Consider the following 17,470-nt stretch of genomic DNA (forward strand, 5'->3'; position numbering starts at 1 on the left):
TTTTTTCTTTAGCAATCAGGCTCATAGTTTGATTTGTTTTTTGTCATCTTATCTTTTTTTTTTTTTTTCTTGGACCGGGTTTTTTATTCTTTTCTTTTTCCTTCTTATCTCTTTTTTTCCCTTTCTTTTCCTTGAAATAAGCCTTAAAGTTTTTTTTTTTTAAAACATTTTTTTTTTAATTTTTTTTTCAACGTTTATTTATTTTTGGGACAGAGAGAGACAGAGCATGAATGGGGGAGGGGCAGAGAGAGAGGGAGACACAGAATCAGAAACAGGCTCCAGGCTCTGAGCCATCAGCACAGAGCCTGACGCGGGGCTCGAACTCACGGACCGCGAGATCGTGACCTGGCTGAAGTCGGACGCTTAACCGACTGCGCCACCCAGGCGCCCCAAGCCTTAAAGTTTTTTGATTCCCTTTATGTTGTTGTTCCCTTTCCTTCTCTCTTTTTATGGGATTAGGCCTCCCCACCTCACCCCCATTTTTCCCCAGGGTTATTTCAATAAATAAAAGTACACTTAATTAAAAGTCCAAACACCCTACCAATGCAAACAAGGAGAAGCTCTGCAGAGGACTGACCAGTGGGATAGAGCAGCTGAAACCCAATAGCAGAGTGCACAAAACATACACCAGAAACACTTCCTGGAGTGCTAGGCCCTGAACGGCGTATAACCCCTTTCTAATATAGTAGTACTCTCAGGTGCAGGACACATAACAAGCTTTTAAAACACAAAAGACATAAGCTTAGCCAAAGTGCCAAGATAGAAGAATTCTCCCCCAAAGAAAGGTCAAGAAATCATAGCCAGGGACTTACTGTTAGAAGTTAGAACAACAGTCATAAGACTAATAACTGGGCTTGAGTAGAGCATAGAAGCCACCAGAGAAACCTCTTCTACAGAGATCAAAGATGTAAGGACTAGTTAGGATGAATTAAAAAAAAAAAAAGCTATGACTGAGATGTAAAACAAACTAGATACAGTGACAGCGAGGATGGAAGAAGCAGAAGAGAGAATAGTTGAAATAGAAGATAAAACTATGGAAAATAATAAAGCTGGAAAAAAAAAGAGGGAAAGGAAGTTACTAGATCATGAGGGGAGACTTACAGAACCAAGGGATTCCACGAAATGAAACAGTATCTGTATCATAAGAGTCCCAGAAGAAGAGCCAGAAAGAGGGGTAGAAGTTTTATTTGAACAAATTATAGCTGAGAACTTCCCTAATCTAGGGAAGGAAGCAGGCATTCAAGTCCAAGAGGCACAGAGAACAGCCTTCAAATCAACGGACCAGGTCAACACCACAACATGGCATAGTGAAACTTGCAAAATCTAAGGATAGAGAATTCTGAAAGCAGCTAAGGACAAAAGATCCTTAACCTACAAGGGTAGACACACAAGGGTAGTAGCAGACCTCTACACTGAAACTTGACAGGTCAGAAGGGAGTGGCAGGAAATATTCAGTGTGAACAGGAAAAATGTGCAGGCAAAAATCCTTACCCAGCAAGACTGTCATTCAGAATAATAAAGGCTTTCCCAGAGAAACAAAACCTAAAGGAGTTTGTAAACACTAAACCAGCCCTGCAAGATCCTAAGGGGGACTCTGAGTGGAAACCAGAAAAGACTACAAAGGACCAGAAAACATCACCACAAACATGAGATCTACAGACAACACAATGGCGCTAAATTCATATCTTCTAATCACTCTGAATGCAAATGGACTAAATGCCCCAGTCAAAAGACATAGGGTGCAGAATGGATTAAAAAAACAAGATCCATCTACATGCTGCCTACAAGAGACTATTTTAGACCTGAGGACACCTGCAGATTGAAAGTGAGGGGATGGAGAACCGTGTATCATGTTAATCTATGTCAAAAGAAAGCTGGAGTAGCCATACTTACATCAGACAAACTAGATTTTAAAATGAAGATTGTAACAAGAGATAAAGAAGGGCATCATATCATAATTAAGAAGTCTATTCATCAAGCAGAGCTAACAATTGTAAATAGTACTCCCAACTTGGTTTATATATTTGGGTGCTTCCAGTTAATCACAAACATAAACTGATTGATAAAGATACCATAATTGTAGGAGACTTTAATACTGTACTTACAACAATGGACAGATCATCTTAGCAGAAATTAATAAGGAAACAATGGCGCTGATGACACATTGAACCAGATAGACTTAACTGAGATATTCAGAACATTTCATCTTAAAGCAGCAAGAATACATATTCTTCTCATGTGCACTGAGAAAATTCTCCAGAATACATCACATATTGGGTCACAAATCATCCCTCAACAGGTACAAGAAGACTGAGATCATACCATGCAGGTTTTCAGACCACAATGCTATGAAACTTGAAATCAGCCACAAGAAAAAAATTTGGAAAGCCCTCAAAGATATGGAGGTTAAAGAACATCCTACTAAAGAATGAATGGGTTAACCAGGAATTTAAAGAAATTAAAAAAATACATGGAAGCAAATGAAAATGAAAATATGACAGTCCAAAACCTTTAGGATGCAGCAAAGGCAGTCCTAAGAGGAAAATACATGGCAATTCAGGCCTATCTCAAGAAGCAAAAAGGTCCCAAACTATACAACCTAATGTTACACCTAAAAGGGCAGCAAATAAAGTCCAAAGCCAGCAGAATAAAGGAAATAAAGATTAGAGTAGAAATAAATGATACAGGATAAAAAAAAAAAAAAAGGTCAGTAGAACAGATGAACTAAGAGCTGGTTCTTTGAGAGAATAAACAAAATTGATAACCCCCTAGCTAGACTTCCCAAAAGGAGAGAGGACCTAAATAGATCAAATCACAAATGAAAGCAGAGAGATCACAACCAAAACCACAGAAATGCCAACAATTATAAGACAATACTATGAAAAGTTATATGCCAACAAACTGGACAACCTGGAATGGACGAATTCCTAGACACTCTCATACTACCAGAACTCAACCAGGAAGAACTAGAAAATTTGAACAGGACCATAACCAGGAAAGAAATTGAATCGGTTATCAAAAGTCTCCCAACAATTAAGAGTCCTGGGCCAGATGGCTTCCCAAGGTAATTCTACCAGACATTTAAAGAAGAGACCTATTCTTCTCAAATTGTTACAAAAAATACAAATAGAAGGAAAGTTTCCAAACTCATTCTATGAAGCCAGCATTACCTTGATTCCAAAAATCAGAAAAGACCTCATTAGAAAGAATTACAGGCCAATATCCCTGATGAACCTGGATGCAAAAATTCTCAACAAGATAGTAGCAAATCAAATTCAACAGTACATTAAAAGAATTACTCACCATAATCAAGTGGGATTCATTCTTGGTCTGCAGGGCTGGTTCAATGTTTGCAAGTCAATCAACATGATACACCATATTAAGAGAAGGATAAGAACCATACGATCCTGTAGATGCAGAGAAAGCATTTGACAAAATACAGCATCCTTTCTTGAGAAAAACCCTCAAGAAAGTAGGGATACAAGGAATATAACTTAACATCATAAAAACCAATATGAAAACACTTAACATCATCCTCAATGGAGAAAAACTGAGAGCTTTCCCCTCAAGATCAGGAACATGACAGGGAGGTCTACTCTTACCACTGTTGTTCAATATAGGACTGCAAGTCCTGGCCTCAGCAATCAGACAACAAAAAGAAATAAAAGGCATCCACACTGGCAAGAAAGAAGTCAAACTTTCACTCTTTGCAAATGAGACGATACTCTACATGGAAAACCTAAAAGACTCCACCCAAAAACTGCTAGAGCTGACACATGAATTCAACAAAGTCACAGGATATAAAATCACTGTATAGAAACTGGTTGATTTCTATACACCAATAATGAAGCAACAGAAAGACATATCAAGGAGTCAATCCCATCTACAATTGTACCAAAAACATAAGATACCTAGGAATAAACCTAACCAAAGAGGTAAAAGACCTGTGTGCTCAAAACTATAGAAAGCTTATGAAGGAAACTGAAGAAGATGCAAAGAAATGGAAAAATATTCCGTGCTCATGGACTGAAAGAACAAATATTGTTAAAATGTCAATACTCCCCAAAGCAACCTACACATTCAGTGCAATCCCTGTTGAAGTAACACCAGCATTCTCCACAGAGCTAGAACAAACAATCCAAAAATTTGTATTCAGGGAAAGACCTGAATAGCCAAAGTAATGTTGAAAAAGAAGACCAAAACCTGGAGGCATCACAATTCCAGACTTTAAGCTGTATTGCAAAGCTATCGTTATCAAGATAGTATGGTATTGGCATTGACACAGACACATAGATCAATGAAATAGAGAACCCGGAAATGGACCCACAAATATATGGCCAACTAATCTTTGACAAAGCAGGAATGAGTATCTAACGTAGAAGACGACAGTTCCTTTAACAATGGTTCTGGGAGAACTGGACAACGGCATGAAGAATGAAACTGGCCCACTTTCTTATTCCATACATAACAATAAATTCAAAATGGATGTGAGACAGGAAACCATCAAAATCCTACAGGAAAAAACAGTCAACAACATCTTTGACCTCAGCCACAGCAACTTCTTACTTGACAGGTCTCTGGAGGCAAGGAAAATAAAAGCAAAAATGAACTATGGGGACCTCAAGATAAAAAGCTCTGCACAGCAAAGGAATCAATTAACAAAACTAAAAGGCAAATGATGGAATGGGAGAAGAATATTTGCAAATGACATATCAGATAAAGGGTTAGTATCCAAAAATCTATAAACAACTTACCAAACTCAACACTGAAAAAACAAATAATCCAGTGAAGAAATGGGCAGAAGACATCAAAGGCTTCTTTTCCAAAGAAGACCTCCAGATGGCTAACAGACACACAAAAAGATGCTCAACATCACTCATCATCAGGGAAATACAAATCAAAATCACAATGAAATACCACCTCACATCTGTCAGAAAGGCTAAAATTCATAACTCAGGAAACAACAGATGTTGGCAAGGATGTGGAGAGGGGGGAACACTTTTGCTCTGTTGGTGGGACTGCAAACTGGTGTAGCTACTCTGGAAAACAGTGTGGAGGTTCCTCAAAAAATTAAAAATAGAACTACCCTATGACCCAGGAATTGCACTACTAGGTATTTATCCAAAGGATACAAAAATGCTGATTTGAAAGGGTACGTGCACCCCAGTGTTTATAGAAACACTATCAGCAATAGCCAAATTATTGAAAGAACCCAAATGTCCACTAACTGATGAATGGACAAAGAAGATGTGGTATGTATGTATGTATGTATGTATGTATACACACACACACACACACACACGCACACACACTGGAATACTACTTGGTGATGAAAAAAGAATGAAATCTTGCCATTTGCAACAATATGGATGGAACTAGAAGGTATTATGCTAAGTGAAATAAGCCAGTCAAAGAAAGAGATATCATATGATTTCACTCATATGTGGAATTTGAGAAACTCAACAGATGAACACAGAGGAAGGGGAAAAAAATAAGATAAAGGGAAAAAAACAGGAAAAGGAAAAAACAGAGGGAGGCAAACCATAAGAGGCAAAACCATCTCTATGTGTCATATGTAAGAGATGAATCACTGGGTTCTATTCCTGAAGCCAAGACTACACTGTATGTTAACTAGCTTGAAATTAAATTTAAAAAACAAACAGTAAAAAAAAATCACAATAAATTAAAATTCATATGTAAGCTGTACGATATAGGCTAACACGTAGAATTGGAGACCTTGAAGGACAGGAAAAAGCGAATAAGACTAAATCTTTCAAGAAGTAATGGCTAAAATCTCCTACATTTAATAAAAAAAAAAAACAAAAAACAAAACCTATAAGCCAACATATCCAAGAAGCTCAACAATCCCTAAGCTCAAGAAACATGAAAACAAAAACAAAAAACTACACCAAGACACATCACAATGAAATTGTTTAAAATTATTAATAAAGAGAAAATCTGAAAAGCACTATCAGGGAAAAACATCACCTTACACATAAGGGAATAAATAAGAATTATAACGGACTTCTCATCAGAAACAATCAAGTGAGAAACAATGCAGCAGCATCTTTAAATATTGGAATAAAAAACTCAGCCTAGAATTCTATATCCAGTGAAAATATCTTTCAAAAACAAAGTTGAAGCAGACTTTATCAGACATGTAAAATTGTAAGAATTCATCAGCAACAGACCTGCACAAAAATATTGAAAATCTTTAAAGGGAAATAATAACAGATCAAAATTTCTACCTGTACAAAGGAATGAAGAGCAGAACTAGTTAGTATGTGACAAAACATAAATTCTTACTTTTAAAGTTTTTACAAATTATAACAATTAGAAATAATAATAAATTAGAAGTTTATAGCCTATGTAGAAGTAAATTGCATGATAAAAGTAGCAAAAACTCAAGTCATGTTTAAGGGTTAATGTGTAAAGCAATATAATATTCCCTGAAGATTGAGGATGGTAAGTTAAATGTGTATATAGATCATAAACTATTAAAACCACCAAAGTTATACAAATAAACTGACAAAGGAGATAAAATGGAGTCATTAAACATACTCATTTATCTAAACACATCAGGAAAAGTGGAACAAAAAACAGACATGACAAATAGAAAACAAATAGCAAGGTAATAGAAAACAAATACAACCATATAATCATATGAAATGTAAATGGTTTATCCCAATTAAAGAACAGACCATCATACTGAGATAAATAGCAAAGCACAACCAAATCCTGCCTATAATAAACCCGCCTTAAATATACAGACCCAAAGAGGTTTAAAGCACGATAGGAAAAGATTTGCCATACTTACACTAATAAAAAGAAAGCACACTAACATCATACTAAATAGTTCTCAGAACAAAGAATATTGCCAGAGGTATTTCTGACATATTTGGCCAACTAATATTTGAAAAGGGGGCCAAGAACAATCAATGAGGAAACAGTCTCTTCAATAAGTGATGCAGGGAAACTGGATAACCACATGCAAAAGAATTAAATTGGACCCCTTTCTTCCAATACTCAAATATTAATTCAAATGGATTAAAGACTTAAGTGTAAGACTTGAGACCACATGTCTCCTAGAAACACACACACACACACACACACACACACACACACGAAGAAAGCTTCTTGACATTGGTCTTTGCAACAATTTTTTGTACAGAACACCAAAAGCAACAAAAGCAAATATTTAAAAACTGGGACTGCATCAAACTAAAAGGCTTCTGCACTGCAAAAGAAACACAAAATAAAAAATGCGGTTTACAGAAAGGAAGGAAGTATTTGCAAATCCTGTTCTGGTAAGGAGTTGATATCCAAAATATATGAAGAACTCCTACAACTCAATAACAGAAAAAAACAAGCAACCTCATTTAAAAATAAGGCAGGGGATTTGAGGAGAAATTTTTCCAGAGAAGATATTCAAGTGGCGAATATGTATATGCAAAGGTGCTCAACACCACTACTCAGGGAAAGAAAAATCAAAACCACAATGAGGTATTACCTCGCACCTGTTAGAACTCCTATCAAAAAGACAAGAGAGTACAAGCGTTGGTGAGGATGCGGAAGAAAGAAAACCCTGGTGCCCTATTAGTGGAAATGTAAACTGATACAGCCACTATGGAAGACTGAACAGCTAGTATGGAGGTTTCCCAAAAAATTAAAAATAGAACTACCATACGATCCAACAATTCCACTTCTGGATACATATCCAAAGGAAATAAAATCACTGCGGAAGGGATATCTGCATCCTCGTGTGCATTATAGTGTTATTGACAATAACTAAGATATGGAAACAACCTGCCTTTTGACAGATGAACAGATAAAGACGACGTGGGACACTATTCAGCCATAAAAATGTAAATCCTGCTATTTGTAATGACACAGACGGACCTTGAAGACATGCTAAGTGAAATAAGTCAAAGAAAAACAAATACTATAGTATGTTATTTATATATGGAATTAAAAAAAATCAACTTAAAATTGCAACACTAATGCCCATTTATAGATGAGGAAAAATGTGGTGTAAATATACACAGAGTATCACTCAACCATAAAAAAATAAAATCTTGCCATTTACAACATCATGGATGAACCTAGAGGGTATACGGCTAAGTGAAGGAAGTCAGAGAAAGACAAATACTGTATGATTGCAATGCGTAGGTTGAATTTAATAAAGGAAACAAAAAACCAGACTCTTAAATATAAAGAGCTGGTTGTTGCCTGAGGGGAGGTGGGGAGGAGGAGGAGTGAAAAAGATAAAGGGGGTTCAGAGTATGGTTATCTTGATGAGCACTAAGAAATGTACAGAATTGTTGAATCATTATACAATACTCCCGAACCTACCCTAACCCTGTGTATTAATTATACTTGAATGAAAACAAAAGTAAATAAAAATGCACTCAAACCCAGAGAAAACAAAGACCAGTTTTGTGGTCACCAGAGGTGGAAGTTGGGAGGGTGGGCGTGGTCAAAAGTGGAGGAAAGTGGTCCAAAGTTAACAACTTCCAGTTAGAAGATAAATACCGGGGTTGTAATGTACATGATGGCTATGGTTAATGATGCTGCATGGTATGTTTGAAAGTTGCTAAGGGTAGACCATAGAAGTTCTCATCACAAGGAAAAGGCAGTTATAATTTTACGAGGAGCTGGATGTTAAATAAAATTCTATCAGGTGGATTATGAAAAATATTAAGTTGGTTTAGTAAGATTACAGGATCTAAGATTGATATATACAAATCAACTGTGTTTCTATAGGATAGGCAACCAGAAATTGAAATTTTAAAAGAACATAAGAGTATGGAAAACTTATATATTTTTCTAAATTTACCCCTGATTTATAGGTTTAAGACTATAAAACATTACTGAACAAAATTTTAAAAGTCCTACATAGGGGCGCCTGGGTGGCTCAGTCGGGTAAGCGTCCGACTTCAGCTCAGGTCATGATCTCGCAGCCTGAGTTCGAGCCCCGCATCGGGCCCTGTTGCTGACAGCTCAGAGCCTGGAGTCTGCTTTGGATTCTGTGTCCCCTCTCTCTGCCCCTCTCATGCTCTGTCTCTCTCACTCTCAAAATTGAGTAAATGTTAAAAAAAAATTTTTTTTAATGGAAAGTCCTACATCAATGAAGACATACACCAGATTTGAGACCATGAAAAGTCTTACAATGTCAATTCTCCCCAAATTGATCTACAAATTTAATACAATCCCAGTCAAAATCTATAAGACTGTTTTTGTAAAACTGATAAAATTTATATGGAAATGAAAGGGACTAAGTATAGTCAAAACAACTTAAAAAAGTTGGAAGACTAACCCTACCTCATTTCAAAATGAGATATAGTTAAGATAGTAAAGCTACAGTAATTCGGATGATATGTAAAGTCTGATCGATAGATCAATGTTACAGAATATAGGCATCACTTGCTTCATTGCACTTGGATTTATTCCCCTTCACAGATACTCTGGGCTTTTGTTGTTTTTACAAATTTAAAGTTTGGGGCAACCCTGTAATCAAGCAAGTCTCTCAGTACCATTCTTCCAATGGTATTTGCTCTTTTAGGTCTTTGTGTAACATTTTGGTAATTCTTGCGATATTTCTAACTTTTCCATTGTACTTGTTATTGGTGATCTGTGAGCTTTGAGGTTACTATCATGATTGTTTTCGGGCACCACAACCCGTGCCACAACCATCCGCTTCCACATCTCTCTTCAGGCCACCCTGAGACACAACAATATGGAAATTAGGCCAACTAATAACGCCACAATGGCTTCTAAGTGTTCAAGTAAAAGAAAGAGTTGTATGTCTTCCACTTTAAGTCAAAAGCTATAAATGATTAGGGGTGCCTGGGTGGCTCAGTCAGTTACATGTCCGACTCTTGATTTAGGCTCAGGTCATGATCTCATGGTTTGTGAGATTGAGTCCCTCATGGGACTCTGCACTGACAGTGCAGAGGGTGCTTGGGATTCTCTCTCCCCCTCCCTCTCGGCTCCTCTCCCACTCATATGCAGAGGCACACTTTCTCTCCCTCAAAGCTTTAAAAAGCTAGAAATGATTAAACTTTCTCAGGAAGCCATGTTGAAAGCGCTAGGCCTCTTGCAGCAGTCAGCCAAATTGTGCATGCAAAGGAAAAGTCGTAAATTAGAAGTGCTATTCCAGTGATCAGTGATTTAAAAAGATAAAAATAAAAAAAAATAATAAAGCAAAACAGCCTAATTGCTTATCTAGAGAAAGTTTTAGTGGTCTGGAGAGAAGATCAAGCCAGCCAGGACCTTCCCTTCAGCCTTCCCTGAAGGCTAAGAGGTGAGGAAGCTGCAGGAGAAAAGCTGGAATCTATCAGAAGTTGGTTCATGAGGTTTAAGGAAAGAAACCATCTCCCTAACATAAAAGTGTAAGGTTAGGCAGCAAGGGCTGATACAGAGGCTGCAGCAAGATCCAGAAGATCTAGCTAAGGTGATTACTGAAGGTGGCTACTCTAAACAGATCTTCAGGGCAGACAAAACAGACTTCAGTTGGAAGAAGATGCCATCTAGGACTTCCATAGCTAGAGAAGTCAATGCCTGGATTCAAAGGACAGGTTGGGTCTCTGGTTCGGGAGTAATGTAGCTGCTGACTTGAACTTAAAGGCAACGCCCATTTACCATTCCCAAATCCCAAAAGCCCTTAAGAATTATGCTAGATCTACTCTGTATGTGCTCTATAAATGGAACAACAAAGCCTGGATGAGAGCACATCTGTTCACAACATGGCTCACTGAAAGTTTTAAGCTCACCACTGAGAACTGCTACTCAGAAGAAAAGATTCCTTTCAAAAGATTTAATACTCACTGGCAATGTACTTGGTCACCCAAGAGCTCTGGTGGAGATATACAACAAGATGAATGTTATTTCATGCCTGTTAACGACATCTATCCTGCAGCCCATGGATCAAGTAGTCATTCAAGTTTCAAGCCTTATTTAAGAATATATGGGGAGCCTGGGTGGCTCAGTGGGTTGAGCGTCCCACTTCGGCTCGGGTCATGATCTCACAGTTCGTGGGTTCAAGCCGTGCATCGGGCTCTGTGCTGACAGCTAGGAGCCTGGAGCCTGCTTTGCATTCTGTGTCTCTCTCTCTCTGCTCCTTCCCTGCTCACATGTTGTCTCCTCTCTCATAAATGAATGAATGAATGAATGAATGAATGAATGAATGAATGAATCTATCTCATAAGGTTATTGCTGCCATGGACAGGGATTTCTCTGATGGATCTGGGAAATCCGTTGAAAGCCTCCTAGAAAGGATTCACCATTCCAGATGCCAGTAAGAATATTCATGATTCATAGGAAGAAGTTAAAATATCAACATGAACAGGATTTGGGGAGAAGTTGATTCCAACCCTCACGGATGACTTTGAAGGGGGTCAAGATTCCAGTGGAGAAGTAACTGCAGGTGGGGTGGAAACAGCCAGAGAACTAGAAGTGGAGCCTCGAGATGCACTGAATTGCTGCAACCTCATGATCAAACTTGAACAGACAAAGTGTTGATCTTCGTGGATGAGGAAAGAAAGTGGTTTCTTGGGATGGAATCTATTCATGGTGAAGAGGTCGTGATGATGGTTATGGTGGCAGCAAAAGATTTAGAACATTTCATATACTTAGTTGATAAAGCAGCAGCAGGGTTTGAGAAGATGGGCTCCAATTTGGAGGGAAGTTCACTGTGGGTAAAATGCTATGAAAGAGCATCTTCTACTACAGAGAAATTGCTCATAAAACGAAGTATCAATTAACGTGGGAAACGTCACCGTTGCCTTATTTGAAGACACTGCCACAGCCACCCCACTTTCAGCAGCCACCAACATGGAGGCAAGAGGCTTTCCCAGCAAAATAACTCCCTGAAAGCTCAGAGAGTTTTTTTAGGAATAACGTTTTAAATTAAGATATATACAGTGTTTGTCCAGACATGATGCTATTGCACGCTTTATAGTTTAATGTAATCATAACCTCCGTATACATCAGGAAACCAAAAATTCATTTGACTTGCTTTATTGCAACACTCACTTTATTGTGGCGATCTGGAACTGAACGTGCAACACGCATGCTGGTGCACGGTCTAGAAAGAGCTACACATATTTTTTTTTTTTTATTCCTTCAAAGTTTCCAGGAAAATTCAACGGAAGTAGTAATTGTTTCAATAAATGATCTGGAATAACTGGACAGCCATATGAAAGAAAGGAGAAGGCAGGGAGGGAAAAGGAGAAAGAAATTTCAACCCTTACTTCACACAATATATAAAAATTAACAGAAAATGGTTCATAACTGAAATAAGATCTAAAACTGTAAAACTCCTAGAAGAAAATGTAGGGAAACATATGACTGAGCATGATTTGCCTACGATTGTTTAAGCAGGTCACAAAAATAGCATGAAGTATAAAAGAAAATAAATCAATTGGGCTTAATAAAAATTAAGAACTTTTTCTCTTGGGGCGCCTGGGTGGCTCCATCGGTTAAGCATCCAACTTCAGCTCAGGTCATGATCTCACAGTCCGTGAGTTCGAGCCCCGTGTCGGGCTCTGTGCTGACAGCTCAGAGCCTGGAGCCTGCTTCTGATTCTGTGTCTCCCTCTCTCTCTGCCCTTCCCCCATTCATGCTCTCTGTCTCAAAAATAAATAAACATTAAAAAAATTAAAAGAACTTTTTCTCTTTAAAGACACTGTTCTATTTAAGCCAAAACTTTCTAGGGATATGCCCTTGAGTCATTCTGGTGTCTTCCTTTAGCAAAGGGAGGTAAAAATAATACATTCCGTTAGGGATATTCCTTAGGGTGAAGACTAACCTATGGAAGTGAATGCCTTTAGTAAATGCATTTAGCATTTAGTCTAAAATCTAAGCTGTATTAGCTATGTACCAGCAGGCCTGAAATAAATATGCATGGAAATTTCAAAAAGACATAAAAATAAAAAGCCACATACAGAAAATAAACACAAAACATAGTTGATCAAGGACTTATGACTTGTATGTAGAATATACAAAGAACACTTAAAATTTTTTTAAGTTTATTCATTCTGAGAGAGAGAGAGAGAGAGAGAGAGAGAGAGCAAACAAGCAGGGGAGGGGTGCAGAGAAGGGGAGAGAGAATCCCAAGCAGGCTCCGCACTCTCAATACAGAGCTCAACATGGGGCTTGGAGCCACAAACTGGGGCTCCAACCCACAAACCATGAGATCACAACCTAAGCCAAAGTTGAGTCCAACACTTGAAATGAGCCACCCAGGCACCCCTATAAAGAGAACTTTCCGGTCAAGAAAGCAAATAACCCATTTTTAATAGTATAGGATTTAAAGATTTATTACCCAAGAAGATACAGAAAGATGGATAATAAACCCATGAACGGATGTTCGACACCATTAGTCATTACAGAAATGCAAATCAGAACCACAATGAAATACCATTACACTCCCACTGGAATGGCTAAGATTAAAAAGATTAACATTACTGGGACACCTGGGTGGCTCAAGGTTAAGCATGTGACTCTTGATTTCGGCTCAGGTCATGATCTCACAGTTCATGGGTTCAAGCCCTGCACTGGGCTCCACGCTGTCAGCTTGGGATTCTCTCTCTCCCTTTCTCTCTGCCCCCCCACCCCCGCCACTTGCACATGTGCTCTCAGAATATATAAAAAAAAAAAAAAAAAAGACTAACATGACCAAGTACTAGCAAGAATGTGAGCAATTAGAACTCTCAAAGACCTTTGGGAGTGTTCGATAGTTTAACCACCTTAGAAAAACTGTTTGGGCAGCTTTTTAAAAGTTAAATGTACGCCAACCATGATCTAGTCATTCCATTCCTATGTATTTACTCCAGAGAAAATATATATCCGTACAAAGACTTATCATTGATTCCAAGTGCTTTACTTATAACACAAAACTGGGAACTCAAATGGCCATCAACAGGTGACTGGATGAACACATAGTGGTATATCCGTGAAGGAACTAGGACTTGGCAACATGAAAGCGAACTATTGATACACACAATGTGGATAAATCTCAAAATAATTATGCTGAGTGAGAGAAGCTGGGAGAAAAGAGTGCGTACTTTTTAAAATATTTATTTTTGAGAGAGAGCAAACGTCACCGGGGGAGGCACAGAGAGAAGGGGACAGAGGATCCAAAGCAGGCTCAGTGCTGACAGCAGAGAGCCTGATGTGGGGCTCGAACTCACAAACCAGAAGATCATGACCTGAACCAAACAAAGTCAGACGCTCAACCACTGAGCCACCAGGCACCCAAGAGTGCCTGTTCTTTGATTCCATTGATAGATTTCCTAAAACGCAATCTCTTTCATCCTGGCAAAAAGCAGATCAGTGATTGCAAGGGGCAGGTGAGGGGGATGGAAAGGGAAGAAGGATTTCAAAGGGGCAAGAGTATCTTGGAGATGATGGCTCTGTTCATTATCTTGATCGCAGTGATGGTCCCAGTGTAGACATATGTCAAAAGTCAAATTCCACACTTTAAATACGTACAGTTTATTTAATTCCAACGATCTCAATAAAGCTATAAAAGGTACTTGTCCTATGACCCATTTTTCATAGGCCTATATGGAAAAGTGACAAATTAATGGCCAGATGGATACACGTTTCCTGGGCTGGGAATATTCAGTGTTTTGCTGCAGAAAAAGACATCACCAAGCATATCACTGGGGGTATAATGGTAGAGCTCTATAGGTCAGGAGAATAATCCAGCACTGCTCAAATCATTATGTGGAAAACTGCACACAATACTCTCTCCTTGCGTGGGGTGTGGTCAGATGCAGAAAAGACGGAGAGCCCAGGCCATTGACATATATATTAACTAGTCACCCTAATAGCAGTCAACATGGTTTATTAATTTTGAAAATCGCAGGGCACCTGGGGGGACTCAGTCCGTTAAATGTCCGACTTTGGCTCAGGTCATGATCTCATGGTTCGTGGGTTCGAGCCCCGCGTCGGGCTCCGTGCTGACTGCTCAGAGCCCGGAGCCTGCTTCCGATTCTGTGCCTCCCTCTCTCTCTGCCCCTCCCATTTGTGCACATGCGCTCTCAAAAATAAACACACATTAAAAAAAAAAAAAGTCACATACCTAGATTTGTCATTTAGTTTAGGATCCTGAATTTTTACTGATGGTTCTTGTAAATCTGAAGATTCATATTTTGAAGTAACTTCCAATCATGAAAATTAAAAACAAAAATTAAGCTTTTCAAGTAAACACTTAAGAATAATACTCAAAAGCCTTAGGGGACATTTAAAAAATCTGACCTTGTTGCACATCATCCGGTTTCAATTTTTCAGGTGAACTATCTCCTGTGTTTGTTTGCTGTAGAAAAAAATAGTTACGGTGCCTTTGAAGTCCCTCTTTTGAAATGCTCTTGGAGCCACTTTACACATCCACAGAAAAGCATTTCCACTAAATAATGAGATACCAGGCTTTTCATTCGCTAGACTTTGCTCCTAATGACTGCTGACTGCTCCAAAAAATTGATATTCACTCTTAGGCAAAGATTTGCCACTCGCAAAAACACGATCATTACGCTTCTATATAATCTCCATGTAATCAAATATAAACAAAATGGGGACCGGACTGAATACCTGTACATGCCAAGAGGTGTGTTAGGATGAAAATAAAATGTATGCCTAGCATCCAGGAGGGCTATAGTATGAACCAGCTATTACCCCCATCTTATAGCTGAGAAGCCTCAGACTCAGTGATGTTAATTTCCCCAAGTTCCTGTATCTAGTCAGGGAAAACCAGGTCCGACTCCAAACATTAGACTCTTTTCCCTATAATCTCTTCCCTACAATCTCCGTCTCCGTGAGAAAACGAGGCAGCCAAGTCACACGTTCCTCTGGAGAGCCAAGTTGCCATGAACATGGCAAACAAAAACAATCTAAAGGAGAGGAGTGCCCCCCCCCCAAAAGGGGGAGATCCATTGGTCAGGGAAAAAATGGACTATAAGCCAGGAGAGATGCCTTCCACCTGTCAGCATCCTGGTGGACCCAGTTCAAAACTTTGTGCCCAGCATCCCATACTCACGACAGGCTCATTAGACTGATCATTTACGGGGAGAGCTGTTGGGCAGTGGTCATCTCCAGCACTCATTAACTCTGCCAGCTTAGTGGATTCTTCTGCCTGGTCTATACACATAGAGAAAAGAGCATTAAAAGTGGAAACAATAACCGTATGCCACGGTGACCACATTCTCCCATCGTTCTTCATGGGACCCCATGCTGACAGTACATCGCCATCTATTGGTAAGAGCTGGTAATCACATCCTGTCTCAAATCTCCAGTCCGAAATCTACCTGCACTTTGAGAAAGAAACAGCTTTGGGATGTGACTCCTAATAGATACAGGATCTATGCAGGGTCAGCTTTGGGGGTGGCCGGGCCTTTCCGTGCCCCCATATTCTGCCTCCAGCCACCCCTATCATATTTTCTCCTTTTTCCATATCCACTGACCCACAAGAGAATGTATCAGACTGGGAAAATAATATAAGATGTTAGCAACTTTTCTTTCTCTGTAGGTACAATGGAACATTTATTACTCTTATAGGATCACAGGTTTTCAGTGACCTCTTCCAAGTAAGGTTTTATTATTGTCTTTATAGGGAATTCAGAGTAAGAAATTTTATTTCCCAGTGTACCTGTCTCTCTTTCATGACTGCTAGGAATGTCAGTGTCTGCTTTCTCAAATTTACCAGAAAGTTCGGAGGAGCTTCTTTTCTGGTCAGGCAACATCTGAAATGCAAGCCAAAATCCACATGACCTTTAAAAGGACTAAACTCTTAAAAATTTAAGGAAAAGCTAAGGCTCAGAACACAGCAAAGTGATAAATTCGAAGTTAGTCTTTGGTTTGTCCTCTTTTGAAGGATAATGTTACTGTTTCCACCTCTCTGACCCCCTTCCCTCTAGGACTAGCCCTGGCTGACCACTTCCCTTCTTTCACTCACTCCATCCTCGTGTCTTCACAGCCTGCAGTGAGTTCCCAACTGTGGGATTTCTCCAACCCCCACTCCTTCCTCACAAGGGCCTCACGGTCTAGGAACTGCAGCTTAATCACAGGAAAACCTTAGTTCTACCCCGAAACATTTTCTTCACTTCAGGAGACATGGAAATACATACAATTCTGAAGTTTTTCTTTTTTTTTTTTTAATGTTTGTTTATTTTAAGAGAGAGAAAATGAACAGGAGAGGGGCAGAGAGAAAGGAAGAGAGAGAATCCCAAGCAGGCTCCACACTGTCAGCGCAGAGCCCGATGTGGGGCTTGAACCCACAAACCGGGGACAGCATGACCTGAGCTGAAATCAAGAGTCAGATGCTTAACAGACTGAGCCACCCAGGAGCCCCCTGAGGTTTTTCACCGAATAAAGGCAAACCTCTAATGTTGAGGCAGAAAGGAAGGGAGGCTCAGAAGACTAATTCACCAAAGCAAAGTCATTTTGGTTTTCGACTGACCCTTAACCTGTC

At 39.1% G+C, this 17,470-nt stretch overlaps 1 protein-coding gene across 1 annotated transcript in view; it reads right to left on the reverse strand.

The window, feature by feature from the left end:
* Positions 1-17,470, reverse strand: part of SYCP2L (synaptonemal complex protein 2 like) — a 101,293-nt gene that overhangs the window by 37,912 nt on the left and 45,911 nt on the right. The window contains exons 16-17 of the mRNA XM_032593331.1: positions 16,649-16,742; positions 16,040-16,140 (exon numbers count right to left, since the gene is read on the reverse strand). Of these exons, the coding sequence (XP_032449222.1) occupies positions 16,040-16,140; positions 16,649-16,742 (195 nt within the window). The remainder of the gene's footprint in view (positions 1-16,039; positions 16,141-16,648; positions 16,743-17,470) is intronic.

Source organism: Lynx canadensis, chromosome B2 (genome assembly GCF_007474595.2).
Source record: "Lynx canadensis isolate LIC74 chromosome B2, mLynCan4.pri.v2, whole genome shotgun sequence".
Taxonomy (NCBI): Eukaryota; Metazoa; Chordata; class Mammalia; order Carnivora; family Felidae; genus Lynx; species Lynx canadensis.